Source organism: Melozone crissalis, unplaced genomic scaffold (assembly GCF_028551555.1).
Source record: "Melozone crissalis strain CALT ecotype California unplaced genomic scaffold, PUWL_Pcris_2 ptg000019l_1, whole genome shotgun sequence".
NCBI classification, from domain to species: domain Eukaryota; kingdom Metazoa; phylum Chordata; class Aves; order Passeriformes; family Passerellidae; genus Melozone; species Melozone crissalis.
The window spans coordinates 16,344,936-16,371,472 of record NW_026535797.1 but is presented as its reverse complement, the minus strand read 5'-3'; the positions used below and the strand labels follow the sequence as shown (position 1 = coordinate 16,371,472).

At 36.3% G+C, this 26,537-nt stretch overlaps 1 protein-coding gene across 2 annotated transcripts; it reads right to left on the bottom strand.

Moving 5' to 3' along the window:
- Positions 1–468: 468 nt before the first annotated feature.
- On the bottom strand, positions 469–26,287 carry PDE6C (phosphodiesterase 6C). 2 transcript variants are annotated; one of them, XM_054277125.1, is made up of 23 exons: positions 25,808–26,287; positions 17,398–17,550; positions 17,202–17,291; positions 16,829–16,969; positions 16,254–16,328; positions 16,101–16,165; positions 15,929–15,995; positions 15,185–15,232; positions 14,829–14,978; positions 14,010–14,153; positions 13,857–13,925; positions 11,550–11,696; positions 11,053–11,160; positions 10,834–10,943; positions 8,710–8,797; positions 7,237–7,337; positions 6,005–6,112; positions 5,369–5,432; positions 4,521–4,595; positions 4,294–4,377; positions 3,285–3,438; positions 2,471–2,477; positions 469–529 (listed from the first exon to the last, which is right to left on the bottom strand). In XM_054277125.1, the coding sequence occupies exons 1-23, from the start codon at positions 26,285–26,287 to the stop codon at positions 469–471; spliced, it is 2,589 nt and encodes an 862-aa protein (XP_054133100.1). The 2 variants fall into 2 exon arrangements, with proteins under 2 accessions (XP_054133100.1, XP_054133102.1); XM_054277127.1 differs by lacking the exon at positions 2,471–2,477 and having other exon boundaries at positions 469–533.
- Positions 26,288–26,537: the final 250 nt, after the last annotated feature.

The window sequence follows — 26,537 nt, the reverse complement described above, 5'->3', positions numbered from 1 at the left end:
TTATATAGGACTGAGAATGAAGGAAAATGACAGAATTACAGATTAAGGAAATACACATAATATAAAAACCTAAATATCAAAGTTACAAGTATTGCAATTTCTGGTTTGAATTTTACATCTTAAGTTTCATTTAGTAATTTCATATAACATCTGTCAAAATTATTTATATTTTTCCTGGACAGTGTGTAGAAGTTACATATTTTAATAAAAGCACTGTATGTAAATTGAGTGACATGAAAAAATACCTAGAGCACACAGTTAACTCATTTTGCACCATTATTTTTTCCAGTTTTTAATTGTAACCAGTTTTTAAATCCATTAAAAATTATTTCCAACAAATGGCAAGTGTTTAAGAGGATTAAAAGATTGATCTATACTATTCTATGCAAAGCAGAAATCCACTGGGGCTCATTGAAGTTCTTTCTAGATGTCATTTCTTGTAGCAGGAGCAGTGTCTGGGACAAAGAATTACAAAACTACACAGGTTTTGGATTTTCCTTCTTCACCACCTCCACCACCTCCGGCAGCACTTTCTGTTAAAAAACAAGGAAGGAAAGTAAAATATTTTCTGTTAATTTTAGCTGCTCTAATTCCTTATTATGGAGTGCTGCTTTTATTTGATGCATATTATGTATGTTTGGCTGTCTGAAATTTCACTGCTTATCTGGGATATTGGAATAAGAAACAATGACACGTTATAAGTACATATATGTATATAGTGTAGGAGTTGATACCAACATTTCTCAAGGGACCAAACACACACTGAACCACTCTTACTGGAAAGTTTCAGTATTTAAAATACATGACTGTCCCACACATACAAAACTGAGGTATGCAAGCCATGCCAAAGAAAGAAACTCTTGAATCAATATAATCTGTGAATCTGTTTTTGAAGCAGATGATACAAAAACTTTAATTTGACCTAACTGCATAAACCTTTTTCCAACCCTGCATGAATCCCTTTGTAAATACTAATTAAGAGAGAGAGATTTCTCATGTTTTTATTTACAGCTACTGATTCTGTTACTCTCTCTCAAATGATGCCACAGATGTTCATTGGTCATAGTTAAGATTCTTTCAATGTAATAAACTGCATTTCCAGATTCACTTAAGGTAAGATACCAATATTAGAATTAAAACTTACATTTGAAAGCTGTGGATCACCATGTTACTAGGTCATTTTCGACCCTTTCCACCTGCATTGAAACATGTCACATGATCAGTGTCCTACCCTCTGTAATTTGTGGATATAATCAACACTATGTTACTAACTATGTATTTGATTTTCTCAGTTTAATACTGTATTTTTCTTTACTTCAGTTCTGAACTTTCCACTGTAGTGGTTCAGCAAACATGTTTATTTTGTGTCTACTGGATGGCTAAGAATAGCCAGGTCAGTGTGTTCTAGAGAAACCACCATGGTTCAGCATGTATCAAATCTTTGTTTGTATGAACTGACTTCACAAACCCATATATTTACATGGCCTTGATTTGACAGGGTCAGATCTGTTCTTCACAAATGCCCATGGCCTCATTCCAGTGTGTGTGTTTTTAAGGATTCAGAATGATTCCCTTTTGTTTTGTGTTGCCAATTATGATATGCAAAGGCCAGATCCTTGGATTCTGCACATCAGTCTGTCCATGCCTGCCTGTGTAAGGTTTCCTATTTTCCTATGAGGAAAACACTTGACTCCAAATACCAATGATATAGGATGGTCCTAACTTCCAAGTGAGAGTAGAAATAACTGACTCTTCCTAAACTGATTATTTAATTTTTATTTAAGAAGCTTGTACTTAGCAGCATTGGATCTAACTTTGGTAACTTTTTTTGGTAGTGTTCTTTGCTGAGAAAGCAAATGTATAAGGAGGTTTTAAGTTGTGTAAGGAGGTCCCAGGTTTTGAATGGAAACTTTTCAGGTTTTGTTTTGTTTTGCTGGTATTTCTGTAAAGATCAGATGGTTATGTTCCAGTGTAAGGAAAAAGTACTTTTTTCATACTGACAACCAGCTAGTTCTCAGCAATAAATGAATCTTAAACAAAGTTATATGATTTCAAAAAAATGAAAGTGTAATTGAAAATAAACTTGGGAGCAAGTAGGAGGGTGGAAGTTTTGTGAAAATATGTGTAAGTAGTATCACACTGTGAGCAGACCAAAATATTTGACTCATTCTATTAAACTCTTTCAAAAATCTGCTTTGATTAAATCATGTAACTTACAGGACTTCTTACACCACTTTGCAACAACTTTTTTTTTTCTTTTTTTTATATTTACTTTTATTGTAACCTAGTATCAAATTTATAGGAGCCTATAACTATTTCACACCCTGACAGTAACTTGATGGGTGGCCTTGGATAGTTTCTATTTTGTGAAATGGGAATAATACTCACCTATTTGCCACAGATACTGATTAACCAATTATTCAGAACTGTTTTATATTTTAAAGATGTGTGAAACACAGAGTAAACTAACTTTTCTCCTTCAGACTAGCTGACCATATATCACTATTTTAATCACACATGGGTTTTTTTCATCTTTGAACCTGTTCAGTCATCTCAATCAATTGGCAGAGCTGTAGCTGCTGCTCCACATGCAATACAAAGAATAAAAGTAACTCATTTCACTCAAGTGAGTGACAGGTTTCAAGTTTCTATAAAATCAGATTCTCTTCTAGGTTATGCTATGCAGAACCATGCTTCCAATTTTAGGACTTGGTCTATCTTTGGAAGATTAATGTTGAATTTGTTATATGAGAGAGTGTATTTCAGCCAGGAAACTGGTGGTAGGGAACTAGAGCCAAAAGCTTTATCTTAAACTTGGAAGAGAAGTGGGGATTGTCACTGTTTTTTTATGTTCCAAATGCATACTCTGTTCCTTTATGTTTTTCATTTTCAACTGAAAACAAAGCACCTGAATACATTTGAGGCTGATGCCACGCAGAATTTTGATACATATCTTGTATTTCAGATAAGCAAGGGTTTAATTACATTCAATTTCAAGTCTTTAGATAGAAGAAATGTTACATTCCCTTCACTTTTGTGGTGATCATATTATATAATTCTGCAGTTCAGAAAATGAGCTCAGTGCACTGGATTTGTGTAGTCTTTAAAGGTTACTTCTCTTTCAAGTAAAGATAAACCTAATTTGGCTGATTCAGAACTTGCATACCGTTAGCATAAAGTTTAATATTGCACAACTGCACTGCATGTGTGAATTTGAGAGAAAGAGAGAATATGTTGGCTGCCATAAAAATATATGTAAATGAAAACCTAAGAAGTTACTTAACCTTTTTGGGCAGCTGCTTCTTCTTCCTTTTTCTTTTGTTCCTCAATAGCTTTCATCTTCTCTTCATATTCATCAGCTCGTGTTTTCCACTCAACCCTGTTGTTTTGAAGACCATCAAACATAGGTGTAATTTCCTTGTGAAACCTTGAGAATTCCTGTACAAGCAATGGAAATTAGTAAATTAGAAATTTGTAAGCACTGATTAGTTTTTAGGTCTGAAATTGTAGAAATACTGTTGAGAAAACATTTCATTATTCTATTACATCTAATTCCAAGGCATACTGTTGGAAATATTGTGTTTGGATTATAATGCCCTATTGTGCACATAGTCTGTTAGGAAAATATTGAAATTATATGTTGCACATTTTAATATCTTCCTTAATCCCACATAAGATTAGCCTGACTCATATAATACAACTGTGATAAATGGTATTTTATCATATGATTATCAGTATCAGGATACAATTTAAAAGTCTGCTATCTTGTAGTATATTCCAAACAGATGGGGATATTTCTGAAGATGTTAAAAAATCACATCACATTTTTGCCTGTCATTTTTGAATAATATTAAAAACCAGACAGGGATAAAGAATGTAGTCATTTCAGTGCCTTACAAAAGAAACAGCATATTACATGCCTCAAATATTGCATATTCATATTCCCTATGCTGTGTTATTAACTGCTTTCTCTAACTATCCACATTGCTTGCTTACATTAAATGGGACTAGGAAGAATCAAACTGGACTTTGTAACTCAGTCTTTCCAGGCAATAACAAATCCTCACCCTGAACTTTCACTGGGGTCTTCCTCTTTTATGAATTTGCTTCACATCTCTTGAATTTATTCTATGGGAGCAATTCTTTGATGTAACAAAATACTGAAAAATTATGGTGGTTGTGATAGTGGTTCAGCCTGTGACCAAGAGTACTGCTGCTGTCTGGAATTTTTACTGCAATTTCTTATTGTGCCATCAGAACTGCTGGAACAGGAAAACAAAGCAAAATTCTTACCTTGTACACGAATGTACACACAAAGTCTATGAAACCAACTTGGAGCTTAGGTAGTTCATCTCCTTTGTTTCTGTCCATCATAGGCTAGAACAAAAGAGCAATAATTTGGAATATGTAGATATCATGCTTTTTGGCATAGTGATCTCATAAGCATCATGGTTCATTATTTATTCAGTGTTTTCATAAGAGTTAATATTGCTTACACAGTGAAATTATTTAGTACTTACAATAGGCTGTTGCTGTAGCACAGTTCGTTCCAGGTCGCCTTGCTCCCAGAATTCATTTGCGACCATGAGGGCAACCTGAAGAGGTACAATTCAATGAAATTGTGAGCAGAAAATAGTAAATTTAAATAAATAGAACAAGGCTTTCCATAAAATGTGAAAAGACCTACAGACACTGTCTGCTGTACTTAAAGTTTTTCCCAGAAAATTATCACTAGCAATATTTTGATGCATGCTGTAAATAACAGGTTATTGCCAACAGAAACAAGGCAACATTAGCAACATAAATCTTGTAATACCTGTAACGTGTATAACTTAAAAGAACAAGTATTTGCAGTTGTATTTTGATTATGCTTTGTTAAAAAATATTCCTGTAAGGCTAAGTGATGAGCTTTAGCAGGATGGTCCATAATACTGGAGTACTTGAAGTACTTATGTACCGCTGTGTATTACAGAATTTTTGTGTGTTTAAGCTGCTTTGCAATGGCACCAAGATCTACGGAATAGACACAATTCAAACCATACTGTTGTTAAATCTGTGCCTTAAAAATAGCTGGAAAGTAACAAAAGTTGTCTAGCAAAGAAATAATTGAGTGATATTTAAGGGTAGCTAGAACAGCTGCCAGAATCAGTGGTGCCAGTTTTAGTGGAAGCACAAGTAGAGAAGGGCTGACAGCTGCAGAGTGATTAGCCACCTACACTCACAGTGACAGAAAGGTAGAGGTTCTTTTCTGGAAGCAACAGGTACTTAAATATGCATCAAGTAATAACAAGTTAATTTTTTTAATTGATCATGCACCAAATGGGTAATAAAGAGTAAATGCACTATTGTCTACTTCAAAAGTACCTACCTTACTCTGCACTTCCCAGGGCTTGGTTATTGCAGACAGGTCACATCCAGTCATCATCATAGCCCTTTGAAAACAAAATCCAAAAGAGGAGTATAGTTTTGGGTGTCAGGAAGATGGTACTAGACTCTTTTCAGTGCTGCCCAATAACAAGATGAGGAGCAATGGCAATAGACTAAACCACAAGAAGTTCCACCTCCATGTGAGTAAGAACAAATATTCATTGGGGGTAGAAGAGCACTGGAACAGGCTACCCAGGGATGTTGTGGAGTCTGTCTGGAGACATTCAAAACCTGCCTGGACCAGTTCCTGTGTAATGTACTCTAGGTCACCCTGCCTTGGGAGAGGGGTTGGACAGGATGATCTCCAGAGGTCCCTACCAACCCTAACTATCCAGTGCTAGGAGGATTATAAAAATTAAAAAAAAAGTCTAGGTGTGAAGGAATTTAATATGCCAAATGAATTAATATTTTGCACATTTTAAGAAGATTTTAGGCATCAGTCTCTAAATTAAAATGATGGTTGTGCTCATCATTGGACAACAACTAAGTCTAAATTTGCATGTTTAGAGGCCCAAATTCTTTTAAAATCTAGTCCTAGATAATTGATTGAATAAGGAGTAAAATATTAACCACCTACATGATTACTTCTTTTTTCGTTGGGTCGATAGATATATACTTAATTGCCTGCTCTTCTGATTCCATTTTTTCAATTGCATCCACAATCTTTTGAAACATAGTTCTTTTCCTGTTAAAACAAACCAATAAAGCATATATTACTGAATGTGAGTTCCTGCATTAAAAATAAAATATAAAATCATATTTATGATATTTTTGCTTTTTCCAAGTACCATCCTAGTCATAGTAGTATCAAAGTAATACTTCCCTGCTGTTGAATGGAAACTTTTCAGGTAACCCAGACACTTTGATTTTGTTACATACCACTGGCATGTGAAATAGTATGTCAGAGTTCCTGACAAAGAAACAACCAATTTCCTACCTCTTCAGATTAAACTCTTTGGGGTGACATTCTTATTTTTTAGCATTACATGTTCGTTACTTCCTGTAACATACTGAATTGGGAAAAGTGAAGCAAATACTAATAGATGCTCTGTCACTCCCTCCCACCGAAAATCCTAAGAGTTACGAAGACCTGACTGAAAAGAACTATCAAAAACATAAGCCTGTCTTGCTACTGCCTTATAAATCTTCTACTTTGTGGTTTGAATGAATGAAATAATGGAATTACTCTTCTCTAAATCTTAATAACTGCTATTAAACAATTTCCTGAATTTTTACCTGTCTTCTGACTTTAAATTGTCCCAGTCATAAAACAAAAGTCTCCACATATCTTTAAGGAAGATACCCATTATTAAAGCACACTAATTCACTAACTTAAGAACAGAATTGATAGTTTGAAATTTGGAGTCTTTGGCATATTTAGCACTGGGAACAGTGGATGTCTGACAGGATGTTTTAATTTTCAGCATGCTCCTGCTTACTCTGAGTATCTGTTGTAAGGTATGTTAAATGTCACACATGCACACAACATTACAATTAGGCTATTGAATGCACACTTCTGGAATACAGTGCTTGCTGTAACTAAAAGTATGTTAGAATGACCTACTAAATTAAAAATATTATCTACTAAGTATTATATATATTCATGCATTCTCTAATTTGAAGCTTATAATCCATCTGAGAATGTCTTGGTTTTTGCAAGAGTTAGACTCAATGACAATGTTAAATAGAGCTCTGTTCTCTGCATATAAATATCTTTGTATGCTGTAAATAAACAACTAAAAACTACAGTTATACATTCAATAGGACTGATTTTTTTCAGTAGGAAGTTATACAGAATTTAGTACTTACTTGAAATACAAAGCCAAGTCAGTTGCTATTATTGCAACTTCAAATAAGTGCAGAACGGTTTCATACTGGCGCTTATTTAGGTTCTGGAAGATGTTTAAGCTCTGCAAGGTGGAAAGTTTAGGATTTCAATTCCTTTTATAATACTGTCTTTGGTTTGTACTGTACAGATTGTCTCAAATACGGTAACAAAATTGGTGGACTACAGTCCTTAAATTAAAATAGCATTAAAATTAAAAGTTCACATTCCATTAACCTAATTTTCCTGACTTTTTTAAAGCTTCCCAGTTCCCCTCTTCTTCCTGTTAAACTGGGTTGGCACAGTTGCCTGCAGGAGTGTGTGGGATCTACCACGGTACGTGCAATGTCCTCTTCCTCAGGCAAAGGGAATGAGACCATCATACAGCATTTTTTTAAGTGTCTTGATTTTATTTCCTTCTTTAACAGAGACACAAGGCCTGCATGATCCAGGGCCCGTGATGCTGGTGAGAGCCTCCAGAGGTCCTGCCAAATGCTCTGCCCCAGAGCAGGAGTCAGGCCCTGGCATCTCACATTTGACAAAGTACATTGCCATCAATAAAGGGAAAGGTTTGCTTGTTTTCATATCATAAACCTTTTAGGTTTCTTATTAACACAGTGCTACTGCTTAGCGTAAGGATTTATTCCATGGCCTTGCCTTATGAGGTCAAGCAACAGCATCACCACAGGGATTAGAAGTGGAAAATGAGGGTGAAGTGGGCGCCTGCCCTTCTGCTGCAAACAAGAGATGGAAGGGGTGCATATGTGCATGCCCTGCTGCTAAACCACCCTCCAAAATACATGGCAGAGAGTGTAAACAGTGTGTTTTGCAGCAGCCGGGCAGAGCCTGACGCCGCTGAGGGCAGGGTGGCCGGTGCCCAGGGGAGGAGCCGGGCCCTGAGGGGCAGCTGAGCCTGGGGGTGCGGCGGGAGCGTCCCCCCGCTGCTGGGGAGGGCAGCTGGGGAGGGCTGCCCATGCAGGGACATCGGGAATGGAGCTGCGGCAGAGCCTGCCATTCCCGGCTTTGTTAAGCAGGTCGGATGTGGGGCGGGTCTTGGCCTGAGGGCCTCTCCATGAACATCTTTTGTTCCTCAGCTGAATTCAGACCTCATAAACCAGGCACAGCCGCTTAATGACAAGATTATTTATATATATATATATATAACATTTTCTGCGTTGGTTTCAATACCAGCTGTTTTGTGCAAACAGAAAAAACCTGAAGAGTGTGAGCAAGGCCCAGAGGAGAATCTTTTCTATCTGAGGTGAATCTGTTCCAGGACAGAATCACTGATGTCTCTCTAAAAGTGGAAAATGTGTAAGAATTTTTCTTAAACTTCTGAATTTTAGCATTTCTTATGTGGACCTAGAGAAATGCATGAGACCCAGTGAAATTTGGAACATTGTAACTTAATTGGATCTTCAGTGTTGACTGGTGTGAACAGAAGGTCCATGACGTACCTCATCTTGCAGCAGGGTTTTACTGTACTCGAGGTGATGCCTTTCCAAAATGGAAGAGCCATGAAGTTTTGCCAGGGGAGCAGCTGACCTGTGGAAAAATAAGAAATTATTTAGAGCATAATATATATAAATATAATTGAAGGCAATAGTTTTTATTCAGGTTTCATATTATTGGTATGATAATGTAATCTGTATAAATTACCTACTGGTATGATGCAGAGAAAAAACTCCAACTTGCTTCCCTTAATTTTTGTAATTGTGTAATGATGGAACTTGGAGAGCACTGGGTGTCAGTGCCACTAAAGTCAAAGTCATTTTTAGATGCCTCAAAACTCAAAAACTTTGGTATTTAAAATATGGCTTCATTTTGTCCTGCGTGTTCAGTTTTGCTGTTTGTTTAATCTATGCTCCTTTTAGGTACCTTAAAAGTAGCCTTTATCCATCTTTTAGTGTTTATTCTGTGGCATGGCTTGTACGTCTGTAATGACTGGGCTGTGTGCCCTGGGATTCTAGTCAACTGTAACTTAAATCTGAAGTAACAGAATGTGCTGGTTTTGCACCACACAAAATAATGGAGTTTAATTCCTCTAATGCTCTTGGGTTACTTCACTCCCCCAAAATTGCCTTTTTATGGGCAGCAAAAGTCCTGATAGCTCAGGTTTGTTCTGTTCTACCACAGGTCTTAAAAGCGTTGCCCTCATGTTGGACTAAGCTTCAAGAAGAGGAAATTCTGCATCAAATTATGGTTGTGAGATGAAGGCAGAAGCATCCTACTTACATGGGCTCCAGGTAGTTCTACATGTTTGGAAGTGTATTGTCCTCCTTTTTCCCTTGGTTTGTAGCTCTGTTTCCCAGATAACCCAAGGTAGATTGCTACATGGCACCCCTATTTGCTGATGTGATTAGGACTGTTGTGGTAAAGCCTGATGAGTTCTATAAATAGCTTTACTGCATATGACCTCATGTAGAGGGCTTTCATCTAGGGAAGACCACAGTGGAAAGATTACAACCCTCCTTAAACTTGTTTGGATCAGAGGCAGTCCATTGAATAAGAATCAGGATCTGTCATTCTCCTTCCTACGTCACCTGGAGAATCCCTGGGAATAATCAGAAAATCCCTTTGCGTCACTGCTCTAGCACACAGGCTGAAAAGGCTGAAATGTGAGCAGTGGATTCAGGGTCAGAAGGGTAGGATCAATCACTCTGGAGATAGGGTTGGTGGAAACTAGCCAGAAAATGGTAATCTTCTGATACATTCTAAGAATGTATGATATTCTAAGAAATGTGTTCTCTGGCTAGCACATGGAAACAAGCCCACACAGATCACATAAAATACTAAATGGTAGGGTGTTCACACCTCAGGAGAAGAGTGGGTGTCACCATGATACATAATGTTTTAATACAAGGGAAAATCTAAGTGAATTAATTTTTTTTTCATAACAAACAAGGTAAAAATCACAAAGAAATCCTTTAGACTATTTTCTCAGGATGTATTACAGCATGAATTGCAAAGCTTGAACCTCATGATGTGTTAACTTCTGGGCCTGTGGACCCAGCAGTAGAATTCAAGCTCGTTGACTCAGACTTTTGTATAACATAGGAGATTACATCTCAGGAGAGGACCTATATCAGGAAACTGAGTGTGGGGAAGAACAACTGAACTAGTCAAATTAGACAGTAGAAAACAGCAAAAAATTCTGTCTCACTCTAGACTGGCCCTTGTCTATATCACATCTTGAATCACTTTCCAGAAAAGTGCTTGTGCCCTGTCTTGAAAAAATAATCCAATTACAGATTTTAATTTACTTTACTAATTTCTTTGTGTCCTCATGCACATGAGGCTCTGTCTGCTACAATCCAAGCATTGCTAGAGTTTAAAAAAGCTAGAGTCTTAAAAATGGATTGCAGCTTCAGGAGATCCTTCTGAGATTCTGCCTTTGCATTTTGTCTTTGTGTTTTAGCTGCCTGAAGTGCTCTGGGGCAGAAATCTTCTGTAGCATAATTATTTATTCATGCCAGATGAGTATGGAATAGATACCTTATATTTTTGCAAGTTTTAACGTTTTAAAATTTGTTTTCCACTAAAGGGATCACATTTCCTTATATTTGATCACTTATACTTACTTCATCTGATACAGGTTATTGGTCCCTCTGTGATCAATGTCATGGCAGAAAGCAGCAGCAACCATGGCAAAGGCTTCTAAATCAGTGTAGTATTTCTTTATTTTTCCTGTCTGTAAAAGAGAACAGATAACTCTGAGCATGTGTCTTCCTGAATTTTCCATCTGGAGTTGAAAGAATACTGCTAGTTAATGAATTTGGGGTTAATATTAGCAACATTACCATCAGCAGAGTAAACATTGTTTGTCCCACATTGAAGCCATGTCTCCAGTTGTGGTAAGTGATATCCCGATAACCTTTCCTGACTGTGTACATCCATCTGGTAAGGACCTGTTGGGAACAAAAGGGAACAGACAGCTGTTAATTGAAACAGAACCAAGGAACTCCCATTAAATAACTAGAATATACTATGAAATTCTAGAATATACAATGATTTTTTTTAATTTTGCAAGTTCTTTGAAAACAAATGTTTTTCATTAAATTAAACATAGAAACAGCAAATTTTTCTAACATAAATGCATGTGGATTTAATTCCTTACCTATCTTACACAATGCAGGATTAATTTGATGTTTTTCTGACAAATATGTTTCATTGAGAATGGAATATTGTTAAGCATAGCATTAATATTTTAGTATTGCCAACTTCTAGATTAAAGCATGTAAAACCAGATTTTTTCTTCCATTTAAAAGTAAATATAAACAAGAAAAATAAACCAGACCTCAGCTGGGACTTTGAATTTTTCAACAACATTTATCTCAAAGAACAGTCGTATTCCACAAGTTATCAGGCCATGCTCTGTAACAGGGAAGTCACTGAAGCGGAATTCATACAGTTCTAAATCTTTTGGATCAGGTAATTCTTCTTTCTGTTAGGAAATAACAAAAACAAGGGGTTTTCTGTCAAGAACAAAGATGGAAAAGCTTTTTTAATTTTCTTCAGTAGAAATTCTGTTCAAGGACAGCATGCTTATTATGTCTTCAAAAGCATCAGGTGTCAGTATGAACTAATGTGTATTAAATTATGAAATACAATCATGATGCTGCTGGCTTTCTTCTCATAATTAGTAGATAAGACCCTTGGGCAATTCCTACTCTGAATTCCAACAAAATGTGCTGTAACCTTCTCAACATTTCCTTAGTTTAGAAATCTTGGTCCTTGGAAATTGTTTTCCTTGGTATAAAATCCCATGATTCTCCCACTTTTAGCCTGATCTCAAGGCTACATTCACCTTTTTCTCAGCCAAATTAAATTGCCTATTTTGTAGGTATGATACAGAGTCACACTGAATAGCCTAACTGGTAATAGTGCTATTAGTGAACTGTTGTCTAGCACTCTTCATCTCTCTCAAAGCCTAGAGAGAGAGCAGCATCTGATTTTAAAGAGTGTGCTCCAATCCAAGCAGTAATTGTTCAAGGAAGTCTGATGCAACACAAAAATAGCTTATATTATCACAATTACTCCCTCCTCAGTAGTCTATAAAGGATCTTCTCTTTATAAAGAAAAAATACAACTGAATGTATGCATATATTTCAACAAATAAGGCTGATCATCCCTTTCCTTCTCCGTGGGTTTTTCCTTTATATCTACGCAGATCTGACATCAAGGACAAAGAAACCTAGACCAGTGTTGTTTTAAGACCCATTACTTGGTGAATCATCAGATCTAGAAACACCTGCTTTATCCTATTAGTTATCTGGGATTCCAGGTCTTATAATAGGATAAAGCACTTGCATGTAGCCTTGGCAGTGCAGAAGATATTAGACCTTTGAATTTGTGACTCCACAATGTTGAAAGAACAAATTGGTTTTTGCAGATTTAAAAATTCATACCAGTATTATGTTTTTAAATTTAGAGCCTGTATCAGAATAATCAGATTTTGCTCTACCCATGGAAAAATTTTATATTGTCTATTATTTTTTGAAGATTTTCATGCTGCTAAATTAAATTTCCTTTAAAAGGCATGTGAAGCTACACACTGTCTGTTGATGATTTTTTTTCACCACTTCCAAGCTGTGTGAGCATCTGTTGTGTGGAAGCCAGTAAAACATTAACACCAATGCATTCCAGCATGCATGTACACATAACTAAAAAGAGTTTCATGAGATCTTTTCCCTATGGCTATGTGTACATTAGCAAATGTGGTATAATTGGAGGAAACATGTCAAGTGGTTGGTACTGGAAGTCAACAGATTTGTGTGTATTTTGACCTTTTTTCTTCAACCTAGCTCTGTTTTGATCCATTAACAGTGGAAGTTCATTCAGTGTTTTCATTCAGAGCACGTCTTTGCTCTGGATTTGAGGTTTTTCGGATAAAGTAAGGCAATTCATGTGCTCCAGGACTGTTGAAGTGCACTAAATGGGCAAAAAGAGGAGCTTTCTTCCAAAGACAATGCCTTTCTAGATTGAAATACTAAGGCAGCCAGAGGACTGCACTACAAACTCATTTTTGTTTTAGTAGTAGCAGAGTAGTAGAGCAGAGAACTCATTAGGCCAAATATGTTTTGTCTCTGTGGAGTCACAGGTCACTGTCTTTAGACCACTCTACCTACAGAAATGAAGGTAAAAATAATCTGAAAGTAAATTTGTTCCACTGGACACTGCTACCTACATTCTCTTACCTACAATGCACGTAGCCTCACCACAAAAAATATTCCTTTCTTTTATTTTCAGAATTAAATACATTAAATTCAGTTATAGATATAGCATTTTCCCTATGAATATCTTGAGAAATGTAACAATTTAAATGTTAATTAATATAAAAATGTCTATGTGACTGTGACTGTCCAAGTGTCTTAATGTACATTTGTGAGAGAATGCTTCCCTTTGGGTAGCAGTGGGGTCTGCACAAAGAAGGACAGAAGAGGGTGAAAATGTGTTACTAAATCAACTCCATCTAGCCTGTGGAACTGATAGCTAACATTGATTGCATTCATCAGGATTTCACCATACACAACCTTTTCTATGATGAGGGCACATTACTCTCTGATATAAATACATCCCCTGAATTTTCAGTGAAATGACTTACCAAAATCCTGATGAGATCCTTTTGATCGCATTCTTCTAAACTTTTTGCATTCAATTTCTCCTTGTATTTCTAAAAATGAAAAAGAGTAAGAAAATTCAGGTTTTGTATAGTAAGTGTCCTGTTTTAATTTTGTGGCTGTGGACAGAAACTTACCAGGATAGATTCAACTTCAGCAGGGGTGGCCTTTGTCTGGTACATAAGCATTTCCTGAGCAATGTCTTTCCTGTTTTCAAGTTTGTTCATTTTGTCATAAGTGTCAGTATTTAAAACAGACCACCCCAGGAACTGTGTGAGAGTCTGCAACAAAGTCAAGTAAAGCAGAGATGATGCCATGACAACAGAATGAACGTGAAAATTTGAACTTAGTTTTCTTCAACTCCCACTTCTGTTCGTGACCTTTGAAAAGCAAGGTACCACTCTACTTGTTAGAGGCCTTTATTTTCCTTCAGCCGGTTCTGCTAGCACTCACAGCTTCTAATGACATTTGGCTCATTAAGTAATTAATATTCCCATTTTCTATACAGGACTTTGAGGCTTATGAAGCTTAAGTCAAGTGGGTGGACTTGGGTACACTGTGTAGCATCTTACCTTGCCTGAGTGCATGCGATTATGAATGCTCTGTGAGCTCCCCTGGTCACAGGCTTGGCATCCATTGGCAAGCAGCACACCACACCTGCTTACCCACTGCTACTTAGGACATGCTGACCATCATTAAAAAGTCAAAGGATTAAAAGTAAAATTATAAGCAACTTTTGTTTATTGCTGGAATGTAAATGATCACTTAAAAATTTTCAGTTTTATAAAGCGAGATAAAATCTCAGATTCTTAACAAACTGCATTGTGAAGAAGATAGACTCTTGGCTAGATGTTAATATGGCCTATTTGAAAAATTTTGACATATAAAAATGACTTTTTACTGCAATATTTTAACATCACATATCTCCTCAAACTCTTTAATCCTATTAAGCTTACTTCAGTGATCTGTTCATCATACTCGTCAAAAGGTTTTCCATCTTTCCTGTTGTAAAACGTTGCAACTCCCACAATTTCTTCTTTTTTGTTGACAATAGGCAATGACAAGACATTTTTGATAACCCATCCTGATTCATCCACTGGTCCTTTCTGTAGGAAAACCAAAAACCAGGAAATGTGTATTTCTTTGAAAGTAATGATACAGCTATGGACATAAGCAATGTAACAAAAATATATTTTTTGTGCATCACAATCAAATGAGAAATTATTTATAAAATTATCTGTATAACCTATTAATGACAAGCACTAGAATATTTTTCTACAAAATTTATAATTATTAACATTACTGAATTTACCTGAAATGTGAAGTATTCATCTGCTGGTGCATTCATCATGTTACAAATCTACAGCATAAAGAAAATGACACATTGTTGAAATGGAATATAATGTGCATCAAAATTTGGTCTAATAGTTTTTAAAGGAATATTTATTTTCTAAGCTAGCAATAGTAAGCATCCTAGCTAGCTACAGAAACTAAAACTGTTCCTCTTAAATTAGATGTGGTTGTTCTAACAGACATAATTTTGGAACATTTGTAGCAAAGTCCCTCAGTGTCTCACAGTGCAAAAGCATAATGCTTAAGAAAATCACTTCCAGTTTAAAATGGCATGGGGGTTTCTAGAAATAAATGAGTACTAAGGGCTCTATTAAAAATGTTACAGGGTTACCCATAGGTGTCATACATCCTGACTTTGAATTACGTATGTCTATGCAAGAAGATATAGGAAATTAAGAAAAATTTAAAACCTTGCATGTGATGATTTTCTTGCTTTGACATTTTTTGTGACATTTAGCACACCAGGAAAGTGACATCAGACACACATATTATTCCTCTGATATCATCACAATCTGAGGGAAATTATCCTGCTGTTTTCACCATTTGTGCTGATGCTTTGCCTCCATCCAAATACTGATTGAAATTATTTCACTGGAAGCATCATAGTATTTTTGTAGAGGATTTTGGTCATGGGGAGGTTTGGGGGGTTTTTGTTCAGTCAGATGATTTAAAATGCTAGTTTTTAGTTTTGCTATGAACTTACAAGACCATTTTCAGCCACATATGTTGGCAATCCACTGACAAGACACCAGTGATCTGCTGGAGGTGACCTTTTGAGAGACAATGAAATTAATTTATTTCTACAATGTAGGCATTCTATTCTATCCCAGAAATGTTTAATTACCACATATTCATCATCTCTAGTGAATACTCACGGAATGACTTTGATTTCTTCTTGTCCATGTAACAGATAGTCAATAATCTTATAGAAGTTGACTTCCTAAATAAAAATATAAAAACATCTAGGTGACTTGTAGAACTTCAGTATCAAACTTAAGATTCATAAAAAGAAAAATGAACATCCTCACTCGTCCATCAGGTGTCTTGGGGCCTTTGTAAGGCTCTGCCTCCCCCAGCCGGATTGGCCACTCATCATAGAACTCCTGAGAAAATGATACACAGGGAAAAAGGAAAAAACAAATCAGTTCTGGGTTCATAGATAACATCACATCTGTGTATTACAGTTTGATTTTGATTTTTATTTCTACTTAGCTTACAATGGTCATATTTCAGATAGTATTAAGAAAACATTTGTAATTATATTCCAGACAAGAAATGTTTGCCAGCTAATTGCAGGCTAATCTAATCCCTAAATAGTTGCACAGCTTAATTTTCTTTTAGCAGGTAGATGTTTCTAAAGCAATAATCAGACCTGCACCTCCACCCTTTCTTGCATGGAATTATGAATATGAAAAATTATTACAGAATTGGCCTTTATGTTTATTTTGGTCGTATCCTTTGCCATATTTATATTTTGCATGTAATCTTTGTAACATTGTTAGGTTTTAAATAAATTATCCCCAAGAGTTAGAAAGCATGGGAACTTTGTGTCTTGGAGACTTCAGGTTAGGAGTTTCTAGCAAGTAGGAAAAAGAGTTTTTACCTTCTCTTTAGTCATGTCCAGCAGACCAACAGAGTATCTTTCACAATTCAAATACATTCGAATAGTGTACAGTGCTTTATGAAACTGTCGTTCTATATCTGTTAGCTCTTCAAATACTTTGTTGGCAGACCACAAAAGCATCTATTTACAACAAAAGAGAAGGAGGATAATGTTCAGAACAGTAAGAAAACATAAACATATGAATCCTAGGCATTCCAGAATGAAATTATAAAGTGCATCACTGTTAACAAATTTTAAAAAGAATAGATAGAGTGTATCTTTACTTCAATAAGATTGCAAGTTTATAAAATAGTGGGAATGATAATTCTTTCAGAGAAAAATGAACTATTTTTATTAAAAAATGCTTCTATACCTGGCTTTTTCGTGATTCGATATTGTGGAGATACGACGTATGACTATTTCTTATCATCAAAGACATAAAGTTGAGGTATTTTTTAAATACCTAAAAATGACAAAGATCAAAAATTAAACAAAAGTATTAAATTAAGATATAGAGTCACTCAAACTACTTGTTGAACTAAAAGCTGTGTTATTGTGTGACATTTTACCTCTTCATCCTCTTTTGAGAACTCAGGGGCATTTAATTTGTTGAGTGCCATCACAACAGCAAGCACCTCTTTACCCTGTGTAATTGCCGTTGCCAACATATTGACTGTTTTATAACCAGTTTTTTTGTCCATGAAGTCAGAAAAATGGTTGTTCTGAAAAAAAAGGGGAAAAATCACAAGTTAAATGCAGAACAATTACCATGCCAAGAGCAGATGATCATTTTATTTGGTAACTGATGTTTGCAATGCTGTGAGCACTGTTTCACAGTGCAGCAGGTTCATACTTGGAAAAACCCACTATCATTACTTAACTTGATCTTGCAGAGTTATATGTACAAGCTTAACTGAAGCATTGGTTATGAAGGTAGCCTCTGAAACCAAGTTTTGTGCAGGTCTTTATTATAATACTGAGGAATTAAAAATATGGGAAATACATGATCTTGTGACTGCCTGGGAATCTAATCTATATGGTTTGCGTTTTGGAGAATTACTTCATATCTGTGTTAATATTTATTATTATTGTATTATTTCAGTAAATAAAATTCATTATGCATTTCCCTCATACAATATTTAAAAGTACCTTCTGTCCTGTATAAAATACTTATGGCAGAGAAGCGTCCCCAGCAGGTATTCCCCTAGCTGACCTGTTTCTTATTTCTTCCTGTCTGACACACTCCCATCCCTGTTGCTCCCAGTTCTACAGCTCTTTTGGTGAAAACAGAGGATATAGGTATAGGATATAGGACCACAGCTGCTTTTGTTGAGTGTGTGATCCTGTGGGAATAAGGCCATGTGACTAATGAATGAGCCACAACTCAATATTCCATATTTACATTTTCATCCTCAAAACCAAATGCTGAGGAGGGTTTAGCAAAAGCCATTATTTTAATTTTTTTAATGTAAAAATATTGAGAAGCTGGTTCATGCTTCATGGATAACTCATATTATTTATTGCAAATATTAACTCATATATTTATTTCCTCATATCCAAGAAATTCTTCGTGTTTTCTTCAAAGGCTTTAGTGTTCTCTTTAATTTAATAAAAAAGGGATTTAAACATTTCCAGGGAAATCTGTTTGTCAAGGGTTGTTATGTTTTGTTATGTTATTAAGAAAATAGATCTGAAGTGAGTTATGAGTTAGAGGTTTGAAATCTCTTGAGATGTGCATACTGAGAAATGCCATGGTTCTACTAAGCAGCTAAAATAGCCAGACTCTGTCTTCACAGAGCCTTTTCCATCCCCTCACATTTCACTGCTAACATGTCAGTACTCAAACCTCTCCAGAGATGAGCACTCAGCTCACTCACACTGTATGTCTACGCCCAGAGCTGCACACACTGCTGCTATTCATTACTGCCTTAGCTGACATCTGCCTGGTGCATCCCAAGGTGTCCTCCTTGCTGACAGGCTGGAGAATATTGCAGGATGCCACATCATGGAACTTCAGCTTTCATAGAGTATACATAAAGCTTCTTAAAGAAAACCCAAAAAAATAAGCATTTTCTGGGTTATAAAATCAGGCATGACAATGCTTGGAAGTGGCAGAACTAAAACTGTTTGTTTGTTATTTAGATTTTTCCTCTTAATTCTCTTTCGCCCCTCTTCCCTCTAGCAATTGTTTCTAGTATAGGTTGAATTTATAGCACATGCAACTATAACAAGAAAGAATTTTTTTTATGTCATCAATATATTAGGGTTTGGGCTTTTTCCTTGTTTTTCATAGTCTTTAGGCAGTCCATCTTTTATGTTTGCATTTTATATTTCCTTCTAGGGCTGCATTTCAGGGAAACAAATTAAATGTCTGGAAGTAACTCTTAAATATTGTATTTATGCCCTGGGCTCTCTTACAGAGAATTGATTCCCTTAAGGACATAAATCATCCCCATAAATCTCATTCAATGTATCAGGCTCCATTTTCCATTCCTGGAAAATGTAGCCACTTTTGAATATATTGTCCGTGTGAAAATGGGACGCTTTCTCTGTTTCCAACAAACTGCCTGAGTTCTTATTTTCTGTTTTTCTCAGAGAAAGGCATAGGGGCATCTCCTGTAACAGACATCCAAAGAAAATGCCAGGCAATCTGTCTCTTCTGTGTGAAAATCAAATACTGTCCTGCAGCCTGCTAAACAAGTATGTAATTACATGGAAATATTTATTTTTCTGTGGGATGTATTATCTACTGACACAACCATTCTGGACTTGGGTGTGGTTTTGAGCTTCAGGTTCTGCGTTTCTGACTGTTTTAGCCATTGAAAACCCAGTAAATTAGACAGGTAACTTGACCCTGTTTTGAAGTCCCTCTGTGTCACTAAGGGCATCTAGTGTTCCTAGTGAGGGCCAGGTTCCTGGGTTTAGGATACTGTGTTATTCCTGTGAAGGAATAAATAGACACTTCAGATACTCCTAGATTTCTGAACATTTAAAAGGGATCTGTAGACACCAAATGAGATGAATCAGCAGGATTCAGCTACTGTGTCTTACTTTGTTTAATAATGCCAGAATGAGGGTAGAAGCAGCAGTGATCAAAAGTGTTCAGAAGAAGCACTTTGGTCATGCAATTTTTGCAAAGGATAGAAACATTTTAATACAAGTCTCTGTTAATAAACAGAAAGTTTAGGAATCACAAGCCATCCTGTGCCAAGACAGTGTGAAGCAGAAAGAAAAAAATACCTTCTAATGAATTGGCAGCATTCCCACAGCACATACAAGAACTCCTGTCTCCCATGATTTGCACATACAAACAAAATTTTGTGCTTGGATTTAGGCTTTTCATTAGTGGATATTTTTTACATAATTTCTAGGAGTTTTGAAGCCTTTATTTCCAAGAGAGTTGTAAAAATATTTTCTCGTGGGAACATAAGTGCTTTCTTTTTTTCCAAAGAAAATCACTCTTCACAATATCTAAGGAATCATGTTCATAGAAGAATAAGCAGGAAATGTGGTCTGCAGTACCAGAGCCAGAAGAACATCTTGGTGCTTCCATGACTACATAAATGTGGACACTTAGTTTACTTGAGCCTGACCTTATGAATCAAACTATCTTTTAGAACAATGTTTTGAACTTTCAGCTCTCAGTTAAATCACAAAATAGACTTTAAAAGAGAAATTATGGAAAAGAAATCTGCTGCTAACTCCCCAGCTGTAGTACATTTGCAGACATTTCCTACTAGCTCCATTTACTGTTGAGATTCCAAGCCATTTACTTTACAATGATTAGTTCTTTTAAAAGGCCCTGAGGTATGCAATATATCCTGGATTTGCAAAGCCAGCACCAGAGTCTAGCTAGCACAACCAGCTAGCACAACCCTTTTGATGGAGGAATGTTTCCTAATATCCAATCTGAACATCTCCTGGCACAACTTGAGTCCACTTCCTGTTATCCTATTATTTGTTATTTGGGAGAAGAGGCTGACCCCCACCTTTCAGGGATTTGTAGACATTGATAAGGCCCCTCTAAGCCTGCTTTTCTCCAGGCTCAACACCCCCAGCTACTTCAGTCACTCCTCACAGGACTTGTGTTCCAGATCCTCCTTCAGCTTTGTAACCCTGCTCTGGAGATGCTCCAGCACCTCAATATATTTCTTGTAATGAGGTGCCTACAGCTGGGCACAGGATTCATTGTGTGGCCTCCCCAGTGCTTGGTACAGGGCAGCAATCTCTGCCCAGTCCTGCTGGCCACACTGTTTCTGATCCAGGCCAGGATCCCTTGGCCTTCTTGCCCAGCTGGGCACTGCTGGCTCCTGTTCAGCTGCTGCTGATCAGCACCCCCAGGCCCTTTCCTGCCCGGCAGCTGCCCAGCCACTGCTCCCTGCATTGCTGTGTGAGGCTGAAGTGACCCAGGCACAAGGGTAAGATTTAATCCTGCAGGTGAGGAGATAGAGCCAAGACAGCAGATGTCTGTTCTCCTCCACCTCTTTCCCCTTGTAAAGCTCAGAGAAAGAAGGGGTTACTGTGACCCCTTGCAGTTATGACTATTTTGCTCCTATTGGGTGAGAGGTTCTGGTTTGGGTAGATGAAATCAGACTGCACATATTTCTTTGCATCATCTCCACATGTTTCTGGTTTTCTTTCTGGTAGTTTTACAGCATTTTCTTCTCTTCCTGATTATTTGTTCTTCCACTTATTGTCTTGCATTTGGCTCAAATTTCTCAAAATTTTAACCACTTGGTAGGTGATAATAATGTGTTATAATGCTTCATCTCTTACTTCTACTTAGCCTAATTTCAATTTGCAAATGTTTTTGTCTCATAATGATATCATTGGGTATGAATAGAAAATAAAAAACACATACCATCTACCTGGCCCTTTCTTGGGCCACACTCCAAAAATTACATATTGTCAGGGATGTCAATTTTATTTTAAGATACAACTCACTAGCATTACAGAACAAATTGACTTTGTTATTGTCAAGATGACTAGAGTTATGTCCCTGAAATGCTTGCTTGTTATTTGCCATATGTAGTGATTATTTTGTGACTTCTTGAAATTGGATTTGTATTATATTAATTGCTTTTTCACATGAAACAAGAAAATTAAATAAAAGGGAGCTTTTAATTTTCATTTTTAATGTACTTTTTTCCTTCAGTTTTGAAAACTTTCCTGTTAGAATAGTAAATAAAGGAAAGAATTTATTGGGTTTTTTTCTGGAAGGCACAATGAATAGGAATGCTTTCCTGTATTAAAATATTCTGGTAAATTGACTAAAACTTTGCCATTATAGAAGATTGGAATGTGTTTCAATTTTTCCAGTTAATATTTGTTGAGTATGAGTTTCTGGCAATCTGGTGTTTATTATGAAGATAAGATAAAGTGGAGGAGCAGACATTAACATTTACAGTGCATATTCTTCCCATGCAAAAAGCTACCTCAGACAGCCTGGAGTCTGGGGACCAGAACATCCACATTAATCTGAAACTCCTGTCAGTTTAGACAGGCCTGGAATTAAAGTCTCTCCCACTCTTGGGTTAAAGTGTAGAGCTGCTATTCTGAAGCTGGATCAGCTTACAAAGGGATGATACCAGTGCTTGCAACTTGAAGATGTGTTTAAGTTGATTTGTACCATGGGTTTCCAGTGGTTAAATTAGGTGCCACAACAATCACTCTTCTGGCTGTTTAATCTCAGTTGGAATCTCCCATGGTCTCTTGTTTCTTCACTTCACTGGGAGTCGTGCATTGCAGTGCAAGACCTCTAAAAATGATGGCTAGTTTCTTCAGCATCAAAATATTTCAGCTCCTTTATAGATCTAATCCAAAAGCCTTCACTTCTTTTGAAGCATTTCCCACCATTTTTATAATTTTATACTCAACTAAAACAAACAATATTATTTCTTGAGTTTCCAGTCCTTAATTAAATCCTTGTTTTCAAATACCTTTGAACTGAAAGGAACAGTGCAATAATTTAAATAGGTTATGGATTAAAGCAAATATATAAAGTCTTTATTATTGGTTCTTTCAGGCTGAGAATGTGAGATTTTGATTCCCCAAAAAATACATATTCCTTTGTAGAAGTATTTTTTAGTTCTTCGTTTTATTTGGAAATAATGCCTTGGAGAAAAATGTAAGGCAATTGTATTCTCCTTTATAATATTGTCTGTGTTATCAGTTACTGTTAAAAGAATATTAATGGACATATCAATTCTTTTGTAGTTTATTATTTTAGTTTGTAATATTTGAGGCACATAATCTGCTATACACTGTGAACAATGTAAGACAAATTATTAGGGGAATGGTCCTGCCTGGCCTCCTGTTTCTCACAACTATGAAATCCTGGATTAAACACTATTAGCTCTCACAGTCAACAGGTCCATAATCTTGTGGGGAGGAGACTGACTACTAAGTTAATTATCAAAGGTCTGTATCTTTCCCTCTGCTTTTCTTTTCTGGAGCATTAGTCAGGATGAGGAGCTTCCTCACGTTTATTGGTACCTTTCCAGTTAGAAGGAGATAATCCCTAAAGAACTGGTTACCAGGCACTAAAAGTGGAGTCATTTATTTTTCAATGATTTATTGCTGTTGTGATCTTTTATTGCATTTACTTTTGTTATAAAGGGGTAATGATTGAAGCATGAAAATGTCACACCATGCCTTTGTCAATGTTGTCATGTACTTAAGACTTAAAAAACACTATGCTGTTTCGATATGGACCGTGTCAACAGTAAAAGTGAATAGAAATAACATTTTTTAAGTACTAAAACCAACTAAAGATAATCATTGTGCATTTTGTATTCTGACAAGGCACTAGGGGAAAATTTCTTCTCTGGCTTAACTCTTCCTGTCATTTTTTGTTCCTAATGTGGATAGCAGACAATCTTGTTTGACTGAAGTGTATTTGTAGTTAACTGAAAAATAATTATCTTTTCTAAAATGTGATAAAGACTTCAGTGGCTGCATATTTCTGCTGCCATGGACTAATTATATGCTTTAAACATTAGTGATTCAAGCTGCAGTTCTGGGTTTGCTATGGAGATAAAGATTCTGGTGACATAATAGGGAGATCTGCTTGTGCGAGGAGTGTGAACTTGGACATTGACTTTTTGTACACAAAGAATGAAAATCCTGACGTTTGTAAGATCTTTAGGGCTGTTTTTAAATATCAAACCTTGGTTCCAGAGAAGTCTCTGGGAGTTTTGCAATTATGTAATAAACTGTCAATATTCCAATGATATTTAGTTACCAAATTTAGATTAATGAGACCCTAGTTGAATTGCATTTTTAAATATGTGGCTAATGGCATAGACCTCAGTAATCCTAAGAGTGTAAATGGGTGCCTAAGTAAAGATTACCTTAGAATGATTGAATAGTAACAGATACTCAGATGACATAAATTATTGAGCAAAAAACACCTAGCAGGATTAGATGGACAGAAAAGTTATCTTACTTAAGCATGTATAAATAATACTTGTCACAAAATTTTGAACAAATCCTATTGCAAACACAGAAATATTTGGTTAGCCCTGCTCTGGGCACCTCTGATATAATGATATTAAGAAGCAGTGCAGTGTCTGATAGGAGGCACATCTTCCCTGATCCTCCTGATCTTTTCTCATGTAATCAGTCTTATGAACTTGGACGGATTATCCTCCAATCTCCCCACGTGGTGGTAAAAGGCAATAAATCAGACACTTCTTTATCAGAACAGCAGCTATTGAAGAAAGGATATTAGTGGTCAGTTGAAAATGAACTGATGGTTTTCTCAAATCAGTCAGTCTTCTGTTTGCCCCTGTGATTCCTACTTACATCTGAGGCAGCTTACTGTATATTGGAATGTTATTTTCCTATATACAAGCATTCACTTGTTTCTAAGCTTTAAAAGTAGCCCTTTATAACTTTTAGCATGATAAAAGGTAATTTTTGTTTACCTCCTACAAAACATAGTTAATTGCAGTGTATAAATATTTTGATTATTTGCATGGAGCACAGGACACAGTAGTGGTTTCTATCTCTTAAATATTCTGAAATTTTAACTTGACTGTATAGGAAATACTGCAAATTGAGACTGTTGTCTTGATAATTATCTCAGCACCATTTGATTATGTTCAACATAGGACTAAAAAGAAATGAAGATGGCAGCATTTGATGATGCAAGGTTAGTTATTTTTAAGGAAATCTTAAAATTCAAAGCATGTTTGAACTACATGTCCCCATGTATTTCAAAGCAGTTTCTAAAGCAGATTTCACACATGCATGTTTCACTTTTGTTAGGTCACTCACCATTTTAACTAACATTTGTAATAAATAATAATAATAAAAACTAAAATAAATAAATAATGTAATAAATAAACTCTTATCAACACCTTAAACAAAGAAGGTGATTTAGTGCAGATTCAACAGGAACCTCAAAAATGTCAGAACAGCTCTGACTCAATAATTTTCTTCTATAGATGGTTTTGAACAAAAGCCCTGGATCCAGACATACTCAAAATCAAACCCATTTTAAATCAAGCACTGACATAAAGCTGAACGTGTATGTTGACATTATCTTCCTCTGTCCTCATTCACTTACTAATAAAGACACATCTTCATTACAAAAGCTGCAAATTAAATGATTCAGAGATGCATGCATGGCAGCATGAAATGATACCAGAGAACACTTGCAAGCCCATACTGGAAAACAGAATACAAGCCTGCCTTGTTCCGCAGAAACTCAGGTACTTAATGGTCTCTATTAATCTAATACTCTCCTCCATTATTATAGTCATTGACATTACAACTACTGCAAGGACACTGAAAACACCTAACTAGGCAACTTTATGTGGTTCTATTGGATTCTAAGCCATCTCTGCTGATGCTTTTCTCATGTTATTGTTCTGAATTTCTGTCTCAGATTTTTCTGAAGAACAACTTTTTACCTCAAACTGGGCAGGAAGAAGTGAATGCACAGAACCCCATTCCCCAAGAGAAGTCACTTACCTTTGTCACATCAGGTATATTAAAAAACTTCTTGGTATGAGCAACCCATCCCACTATCCCAATGTCCAGAGGAAAAACAGTCTCATTTTCTGGTTTCACCAAATTCTGCTCATAGCTGGAAGTTGGAGTGATATCAAGAATCCTGGAGGCTACCTCTGGAATACCATTTCGGGAGCGACAAATGAACAGACTACACCGATCAGCTGCCAGCAGCTGTGCCAGTCTCTGCAGGACCTTGTGCACCATCTTTTCCATAACACATGCCTCATCCTGAAGTTCTGATACCAACTCAAAAATTATGTTACTCTCCTCCAGACGGGACATTTCTTTGAAGCTGATTCCTTCCTTCACATCTCCAGGGTTCACGTTAAAGATGCTTCCCACCACTTCAGGTCTCATTTTTCGGTCGAAATACTCCTTGGCAAACTGGGGATTGTTCTCCAAGTATTTTTCAACGGCATCTTTATTTACCTCACCCATTTTTGCTGGATTTTTCTTAGGATTTCTTTTAGAACTGCATCACCATCAAAACAGGAATGGCAGCAAAAAGTCCTAACCTGTTACTAGTAAGAAAAATGTACTTTGTACATATTGTATAGCTCACAGACATAATACATTCATCTTCCTCTGTGGCTTCCAAGCCTTCTGATACTCTTGAGATATGACAGAAGGCACTGGCTTAGCATCTTCTTAGTGTGAGATCTTGGAGACCGCTAATTAAAGAGATGTC